The 9814-nt window shown below is 35.6% G+C and overlaps 1 protein-coding gene across 2 annotated transcripts; it reads right to left on the bottom strand.

The window, feature by feature from the left end:
- Positions 1 to 1383: 1383 nt before the first annotated feature.
- LOC141684447 (phosphoenolpyruvate carboxylase kinase 2-like) lies at positions 1384 to 2939 on the bottom strand. 2 transcript variants are annotated; one of them, XM_074489434.1, is made up of 2 exons: positions 1992 to 2939; positions 1384 to 1890 (listed from the first exon to the last, which is right to left on the bottom strand). In XM_074489434.1, the coding sequence occupies exons 1-2, from the start codon at positions 2776 to 2778 to the stop codon at positions 1874 to 1876; spliced, it is 804 nt and encodes a 267-aa protein (XP_074345535.1). In that variant the 5' UTR covers positions 2779 to 2939; the 3' UTR covers positions 1384 to 1873. The 2 variants fall into 2 exon arrangements, with proteins under 2 accessions (XP_074345535.1, XP_074345534.1); XM_074489433.1 differs by having other exon boundaries at positions 1384 to 1865; positions 1992 to 2931.
- Between the last annotated feature and the right edge of the window lie 6875 nt (positions 2940 to 9814).

Here is a 9814-nt window from a genome sequence, read left to right as displayed (position 1 = left end):
ACTTTTATTATATAAATTATCCTTTTTATTAATTTTTCATTTCAATGACGTGTATGCTTATACAGCTTTCACACCTATCATGTTTTTTGATTTGTTTTTTTTGTTTTTTAGTTATTTTTTAATGTTCGTTTGTTGTAATATTTGGTGTGTTAATCAATTAATATAATTTATTTGTACATTTTTAAGTTTTTTTGTTATGTATTTATTCTTCTTATTTGTTTGTTTGTTTTTTTAACTTTTTAAAATCTGTTTGCAATGCACGGGATATCTTATAAATATTTTATATGAACTTTTAATATTGAATTAAATGAATTTATTTTTTGAAAAAATTATAAAATGACACCTCTAACTCTATTTAGTTGCTAAAACTTATTTTATTAAACTTATTATTTTTATTTTAGTTATTGTTTTGTTTTTTCTTAAAATTCAAATTTTTCTAATTTTAAAATTATTAAATTTATACATATTCACTTAATAAATTTATTATACCATATAAAAATAACTTTATTTTTTTACTTTACGCCAATTATGTATAAGATATAATACAATATTAAGATAATGATAGAAAATATGAGAATTTATATATTATCATAAATAAGTTGATAATATTAATTTCATTAGTATTAATTTGGATTTATTTACTTAAATATTTTTTGTAATTTTTAATTTATTAAAATTATATATTGTTGATTTTATAATTTTCAGATGGTGAGTATTGTAAATTTTAATTAGTTTGTCTACTTTTTATATTAAAAACTTTTTAATAAAAAGATTTTGGGTGAATTTTGGTGTGACTTCCAAATAAATGTGAATTCTTTTTTTATAGAGTATGTCTACTATCGTTATTAATTTTTTTTTAAAAAAAATTACAACTTAAAGTTTATTTTGATTTTTATATTTCTTCTTTTTTCAAGTATAAGTATTAAGATTTTTTTTGCAAATCTAGTACATATATGGTTTTTTGATGGTGTTTGTTTTTTGGTATTTGTTTGTTTGTTTCTTTTTTCAATTCATAAGTATTATGAATTGTTTCTTTTTTTAGTTGATTACTGTTAGGAATTTAGAATTTTGACTTGATCATATCATCTTACGGTATCAAATTAAAAATATGATATATTATATATAGGATATAAGTATAATATAATGATGCTCTTGGTCAGTGTTCAAGCCGCTTTAACGGCATTATATAAGATTTGAATTTCAAGTTTGTCCAGAATCCAAGAATTTTTTAGGAAGACTGGTGGTTGCAGAATGCACATAGCATATTCTTTCGATTCATATTTGGATTCCCCGTGGGGGATATTGCAAGGTGGTTAACTAGAAACCAATTTAGTGTGGACATCTCATCTCCCGTGTAACAACTAACAACCCAATCACATGTACTTATATTATTCAGAACACCGTAAGTTATATTAATCAAGTTTGGCAAACGCTCTCTGGCTGGATTACATTACAAAACCATTACTATTATAAGGGTTTCTACATGATCATCAGGCCATGCATTTGATCAAAAGAAACACCCACGGGGTGTTATACTTGTGGAGAAAACACAAGCACACCACAATTTGGGTTGTCCTCCTGTACTACTAGTACTAATTTCCACAAACAAACATCCACACATACAAATACAAGGGGAGAGGAGGGGGGGGGATGGATGATGTAATTGCAAACAACAAAGCAAGCAACCAACTACTTCACTTCCATTATCTTCATCTACAAATAAAGGATCTGCCATCTGTCCCCCTCATTACTCTGTGCCTCTTGGATACCCCCATATACCATACAAAATTTTTCTTATTGTCTGTTCCCTGTTGCTTAGTTCATCTCATTCTCAGATTCACCTCCATTCATCACCCACGGATGTCCTGCAATTTCACTCACGGTTATTACCTATCAAATTAAATGTTTGCTTAACACCTCGCAAGATAAAAAAAAATTAATTAATTAATTACTTAATTTTTACAGCGAAATAATAATATTGAATTACTCACGGAGAAGTTGATTCGCAGAAGGTCTTGTACAAGGATCCTTGCACAACATCTTCCTCAACAAATCTTTAGCCTCCGGGGACACGGATCGAAAAAGCCTAGTAGGAAACCTCAGATTCCCCCTCACAACCTTCTCAAAAGTCTCTACCGCCGAATCACCGTAAAACGGAGGAACACCACTTAACATTATATACAAAATAACACCACAACTCCATACATCAACCTTCTCATCATATTCCTCCCCCGATAAAATCTCGGGAGCTACATAATAAGGCGTCCCTACTATTCCACTCATCATCTCATTTCCCCCAAATTTAAACCACTCCGCGGATCCAAAATCAGCCAGCTTAAGCCTGTCCCTGGAATCAAACAACACGTTTTCCGGCTTAATATCCCTGTGCGCTATTCCTAATCGGTGACAATACGCAATCGCTGTCATCAGATCCTTGAAATACGCATTCGCCTGAGCCTCCGATAGCTTATTATTCACGGAGATGCGATCAAAAAGAGTAGGTGATTCACAGAGATCGAAGATGAGGTGAAGGTAGTTATCGTCTTCGTAGATGTTATGGATTTGAAGAATGTTAGGGTTTCCGGATAGAAACTGGTTGATTTTGGGCTCTTTTTGGATGCACTCGAGGTCGGTGGAATCGAAAAGGAGGCGTTTATCGATGGATTTACAAGCGAAAGAGTCACCGGACAAGGCGGAGAAACACCGGTAAACGACGGCGAATCGTCCACGGCCGATCTCTTCACAGATTTGGTAGTCTCTGTTGAGGCTTTCACACATGTTACTTTTGTTTGGTCTGGGAAAGGTTGTTTTTCTTTGTAGGTTTATTATATGAGCTCAGTTTAAGACAGGTGGGTCTTTTATACAAAATTGAGGTCAGGGGTTGGGTTTCTAAAACGAATATTCCATGTTTTAGAGAGAGAGAGAATGATCGGCATGTTTGGAGAGAGAAGAGTCTTGCACCAGACCGTATTAGTATATTGTTTCTGTATATGAGGTGTCAAACATAAAGGATACGTGTGTAAATTACAAATGACCGCTTTGGGGAAAATATGACACGTCTTGTCGTAAAAATTTAGATAAAAATAGGGTTTTTTTTTTCTCTTATGTTATGTCCCCCTTTAAAACTCATTTATAAATTTGTTTATATCCCAAATTCAAAAAAATGTATAATTTTAAATTAACCATGATAAACTTCACTGTTTCACAATTTTTGAAATGAGATATATAATCTTTCTACTTCACTCCCTAAGTGTAAACTACAATATGGACTTGAAACAAAAACTTATTTATTCATTCTGAGCAATACAGAATATATAGAAATAACATTACAACCACTTATACTAGAAATAAGGAAGCCACTAAACAACTACTGCATGACTGCTAGAAAAACGGAAACAAACATGACTAATTCAACCTGTGTCCACTAGCCAATGAATACTGAAGACTAGGACTTATTATTAACTAAAAACCTAACATTCCCTCCCTTGAACTAGACTGCAGTTGCAGCTAGTTAATCCCCGAGATTTCACAAACACCAATCTTCTTCCTCAGCTCTCGAAATGTCTCTAGTTTCAGAGGTTTAGTAAGAATGTCTGCTAGTTGATCTCTTGTTCCACAAAACTGAAGTTGCACTATTCCATCATTCACAAGTTCTCTCAGAAAATGATAACGCACGTCAATGTGCTTGCTCCTACCATGCATCACTGGATTCTTTGACAACTTAATGGTTGAACTGTTGTCACAGAAAATCAGAGTACACTCACTGCCTCTGTAGCCTATCTTCTTTAGCACCCTTTGCATCCATATAGCTTGACAACTACTCCCTGCAGCTGCTACAAACTCAGCCTCTGTTGTGCTTAAAGTCACTATAGGTTGCTTTCGAGATGACCAAGACACTGCAGCTCCACTTAGCATAAAAACGTACCCTGACGTACTTCTTCTGTCCTCAATTGATCCAGCATAGTCACTATCAGTAAAACCAACCAAAACATGATTTCCTTCTTTCTTGTAAAGAATACCGAACTTTGCTGTTCCTTGCAAGTACCGTAACACCCGCTTTGCAGACTCATAGTGAATACTTGTAGGCCTTGACATGTACCTACTAAGTAAGCTAACTGCATACATTATGTCTGGCCTCGTTGCAGTTAAGTACATAAGACTTCCAATCAGCTGCTTATAAAACGAACCATCCATCTCCACACCATCTTCGTCCTTGAACATTTTAATTCCTGGAACCATTGGATTTCCAACAGAATTACAATGCTCCATTCCAAACCTCCTTAACACCTCCATTACGTACTTTGTTTGACTTATAAATATACCACCATTGAACTGAGCCACCTCAATGCCAAGAAAGTACCTCATTTTACCCAAGTCTGACATATCAAACTCTTTCATCATAGACTCTTTAAATTCACATATCATTCTTTCATCATCTCCAGTGAATATTAAATCATCAACATATAAACTAACAATCAAACACTTACCTTGTTCGACTTTGGTGAACAGCGTTTGCTCACTATCTTCCTTCTTGAACCCTTCTCTTTTAAAATATGACTCAATTCTGCTGAACCACGCTCGAGGCGCCTGCTTGAGCCCGTACAAGGCCTTGTTAAGCTTATAGACCTTTTGTTCCTCATTCTTTCTTTCATAGCCTCTTGGTTGCTCCACATACACATTCTCAGCTATCTTTCCATGAAGAAATGCTGATTTTATATCAAGCTGAAACACACTCCACTCTCGTTGTGCAGCAAGAGCTAAGATCATTCGAACTGTGTCCATACGAGCTACAGGGGCATAGACTTCTTTATAGTCAATTCCGTATTCCTGAGCATACCCCTTTGCCACCAGACGTGCCTTGTGTTTTTGTACTTCTCCAAGCTCATTCAACTTCATTTTGTATACCCATTTCACTCCTATTTTTTTTGCTCCTTTTGGTAGGTCCATGAGATCCCACGTTTTGTTCTTCTTAATTGACTTCATTTCAACATCCATAGCCTCCCTCCACTTCTTGTCTTTTACAGCTTCATCATATGTAGTAGGATCAGAGGAGTGAGCAGCAGTAGCAAATAAGACCAAGTGGGTCTCCTCCTCATCAGAAAAACCTTCTCCAGACACATAACTATCCATCCAGCCTGGTGCTCTCCTATTTCGAGATTCCCTTAGTGGAGAAGATTCTGTGTTGTCTTCTTCATTTCCAGAATCTTCTGTATTGTTTTCTTCATTTCCACCACCTGAATATGCATTTCCACCACCTGAATTTCCACCACCTGAATATGCATTTCCATCTTCACTTGTACTTTCGTCTTCTTCACTAGCATTTTCTTCTTCATTTCCACCATCTGAATCTCCATTTGTTTCCTTACTATCTTCCCACTCTAGATCAAAAGCGTTGTCTTCTTCAGTGTTCTTCTCCCAATCCCATTGTTTATCTTCTTCAAAGACAACATCCCGACTAATAATGATCCTATTGGAAGTTGGATCAAGTAGTCGATATGCCTTTGTGGGTTCACTTACACCAACAAGAACGCAACGGTTACTTTTATCTTCGAGCTTTATTCGTTTAGCATCGGGTACATGAGCATGTGCTATACACCCGAAGACTCTTAGATGTCCTACTGAAGGTTTCTCCTCACACCAAGCTTCCTCTGGAGTCATTTCCTTTACTGCTGCTGTTGGACATCGATTAAGAATGTAGACTGCCCAGTTTACTGCTTCTGCCCAGAATTTCCTTGGAACATTCTTCTCAATCAACATACTTCTTACCATATTCATCACAGTTCTGTTCTTTCGCTCCGCAACTCCGTTCTGCTGTGGTGTATAGGCAGCAGTTAATTGGCGCTTGATCCCATTTTTCTCACAGAATTCGTTGAACTCTCCTGATGTGAATTCGCCTCCCCGATCTGTTCTTAGGCATTTAATGGATTTCTTCATTTCCTTTTCAACAAGAGCCTTATACGACTTGAAAGTGCTAAATGCATCTGACTTGTGAATAAGAAAATAAACCCACGCTTTTCTACTATAGTCATCAATGAAACAAATGAAGTACCTCTTTCTGCCTTGTGAAGCTGGAGAGATTGGACCGCAAATGTCAGCATGGATCAGTTCCAATTGTGCAGATGCTCTCCATGTGCTTTTCTTTGGAATTACATCCCTATGCTGCTTTCCTCTCAAGCACTCAGTGCACACAATTTCGCCTACTGAGAAACTTGGCAAGTTTTCCACCATCCCCTTTGTCTGCAATGTCCTCAATCCTTGGTGACTAAGATGACCAAATCTTTTGTGCCAGAGATAAGCAGCCTCTTCAGTGATTACTTGAAGACAATTCTCGTCCTTGTGTTCCTTGTTAATTGGTTTGGCTTTGGACACCAACACAAACATTCTATTTGTTGTCATGTTGGTTTGAAATATCAAACCCTTTTCGTCATGATAAACACGACACTCATTTGACTTCATTAGTACAGCCAAGCCCTTTTCTTGCAGTTGTCCAACACTGATAAGATTATTCTTCAAACCAGGCACATAGTACACATCTTGTATCACATAGTTGACCCCTTTTATGGTTAGACATACACTTCCCTTGCCGACTACATTCATACTTGCAGAGTTTCCCAATCTGACCACCTTGCTGAGACCTTTCTTTACATCACGAAAAAGGGACAAATCACCACACATGTGATTGCTGCACCCAGAGTCAATGTACCACACAACGTCTTTGTCACCTTCAATCGCCCCAGTATATGCCATTAGCACCATCTCATCAGGTTCCTCTACATCTGCAAAGTTTGCTTGACACTCGTATTGAAAGTGCCCAAGTTTATGACATTTGTAACATTCAACTGTTGCCTTATTCCATGGTTGACGACCCCTGCCTCTGCCTTGTCCTCGACCTCCTCGGAAACCAGATTTTCGTTGTCTTCCTCCACCATAGTTGTCTTCATGATTTACCTTTAATGCTTGTTCATCTTCTTCACCTGTTTTAAACTTTTGCTCATGAACAAGCAGAGAGCTCTGTAATGCATCCACAGACAGCTGATCTATATCCTTAGCTTCCTCAATGGAACAGACAATATAGTTCCACTTATCAGTAAGTGTTCTCAAAATCTTTTCAACGATCTTGACATCAGTCACATCTTCTCCATAATTCCTCATGTCATTTGCAATCGTCATTACTCTACCAAAGTAATCAGTGATTGCTTCACCTTGCTTCATTACCAAGACTTCGAAATCCCGGCGTAATCGATTGAGTTGAGCTCTCTTTACTCGAGCATTTCCTTGACACTTCACCTTCATGGAATCCCAGAGCTGTTTAGATGTCTCCTTCTGAGTGATTGTCTTTAGAATTGTCTTGTCAAGTGACTGGAACAAGTAATTCTTAGCTTTCAAATCCTTCAGCTTCATCTCCTCTAAGCTTGTTATTGCCGCTGGTGTCAATCCCTCCCTGCTCGCTGGCTCAACGTAACCCTTCTCAACAGCAACCCAAAACTCTTTTGAACGAAGGAGGTTCTCCATGACCATGCTCCAATGATCGTAATCTCCATCAAATTTTGGAATAGACGCTGCTGTAAAACTTGCTTCTGAACTCATTTCTTGTACTTCCTCACGTGTTTAGTACTACTCTCAGATCTCTCAAGTTATTGCTCTGATACCAAATGTAAACTACAATATGGACTTGAAACAAAAACTTATTTATTCATTCTGAGCAATACAGAATATATAGAAATAACATTACAACCACTTATACTAGAAATAAGGAAGCCACTAAACAACTACTGCATGACTGCTAGAAAAACGGAAACAAACATGACTAATTCAACCTGTGTCCACTAGCCAATGAATACTGAAGACTAGGACTTATTATTAACTAAAAACCTAACACTAAGTACTTAAATATTATATCCATATATAATTATGTTAAATCAGTTTGGATGAAAAATGTATTAATTCAGATTTATCTCAAAACTAGGTTTAGATATACACAATTAATCATGCATGGAAGATGACAGAATTAACGATAAATTTAAAATTTAGTACTTTAACAAAAGGGTCAGCATCTCTGTTTATCTAAAATTGCTAACCCAGGCGAACGCAGAAATAAATTTTAGGGGGTCCGAAAAAAATTAATTTTTTAAAATTTTTTTACATATATTTTGCTAAAATATAATGATAAATATAATAAAAATAAGCATTTTGTTAAAATTGAATTACATAAACAAAACAAAAAAAAGGAATTTAGCTACCTTAAAAAAAGAAATAGTTTAGCTGAATTTTGAAGTCTAATTACGCATAGTATAATTTTATAGCCTAGTCTATCAAAATTTTAAATGGATAATTTGAGTAGAATGCTACCAGAGTTGCGAAAATAAAGGAAAAACTGAAAAAAGAGTTACAAAAACAAAGGAAAATAAAGGAAAAACTGAAAAAATAGTTGCAAAAACAAAGGAAAAACTGAAAAAAGAGTTGCAAAAACAAAGGAAAAACAAAAAGCAGCAGCAAGGAGTTCAACCCTAGTGTTCTCAATAAAAATACATGCAGTTGCCAACTGGGCTGTATTCACAACAAATCTTCAATTATACTACTCAATATATATTCAAATCTAGGGGGGCCAGACCCTCTGAACCCCAGATCCGCCACTGACTCTAATCACCTCTGTATAAAAGCATGATGACTGCTCTCCCAAACCCACTCAAAAAAGCTCCATATTCTCTATCTTTTGAAGATTGTCATCATAATAGAAGAATAAGCTAAGCGGGAGGGAAAGAAAAAAATTAGTAAGTAATATTCTATTATGGACTTTTTAGTCATATTTGATAAAAAAATATACATATATAATTTTGATATATATATATGAGTTATATTTTAGTTAAATATTAACCATTGGACATATTTATAATTACTAAATAAAATGGGACATATTTATAAAGTACCCCATTAATTGGGGCATATTGTATAAAGGGAAATTCTTATTAGTACCCTTGTAGAATTGACTTTTCCATATGGTGTCATTTCATGTTTTGGTCTTACGGACGACACCCTCAAATTATCTAATTAAGTTAATAATTACATTATGTTAGTAAAAACGTTACTAAAACGTTAAGAAACAACAAAAATGACATAAACACATAATTTTCATCAATTTGAGCAACTGCAATATATACATAAAGTGAAACAAAATGATCAAAAGATAATAAAAAAGATGGTCTAAGTCAGCAAAATCAGTCCAAAAATATCATCATAATGTTTCAATAGATCGACAGCTCATGATAGAAAATTTGCTAAAGTAAAATAGATGCATCATGGCTGAGAATAGGATGTTGGCTTTTGTGACATGTTGATGGATGCTTGTGAAGCTCATGCATTGGCTAATGATCTTGTTGTCTTGGCTGCATTTGACTGATCCCTTTTCATAGGATGTATGATTACCACAGGTACACCACTGTCCTTCATTTCCTTCATTTGTTTCCCAATCAAACCTCCCTTACATGTCCTAGGAATTATGTCCAAAACATTCACACTTCTTATATTTCACAGTTTTAGCCCTTTTACCTTTCTGATCTTCTCATTCTTCCATTTTCCTATTCCTACATAGTCTTCCTACCCCCCCTCTTCATAGTTGGAGGCATAATGATAGGTTCATATCATGTTGATGCCATTGGTCTTGGTCTGGAACAAGACTTATCTTGAAATTATAAGTTTGTTTGTATGTCCTAACATGGTACCATGAACTCAAAATCTTTTGGGGATTAATTTTAGTATGAAGCATTGCCCTAATTACATGCTTACAAGGGTTACCAGATATCTGCCAAGCCCCACA

Source organism: Apium graveolens, chromosome 9 (assembly GCF_009905375.1).
Source record: "Apium graveolens cultivar Ventura chromosome 9, ASM990537v1, whole genome shotgun sequence".
Lineage (NCBI taxonomy): Eukaryota > Viridiplantae > Streptophyta > Magnoliopsida > Apiales > Apiaceae > Apium > Apium graveolens.
Note: the sequence above shows the minus strand (reverse complement) of the source record. Positions and strands in the feature narration are given on the sequence as shown.

Coding starts and splice junctions, on each gene's coding strand:
- LOC141684447 (XM_074489433.1), bottom strand. CDS start 2,778: ATGTGTGAAAGCCTCAACAGAGACTACCAAATCTGTGAAGAGATCGGC. Junction 1,866..1,991: donor TTCTGCGAATCAACTTCTCC/GTGAGTAATTCA, acceptor GTGAAATTGCAG/GACATCCGTGGGTGATGAAT.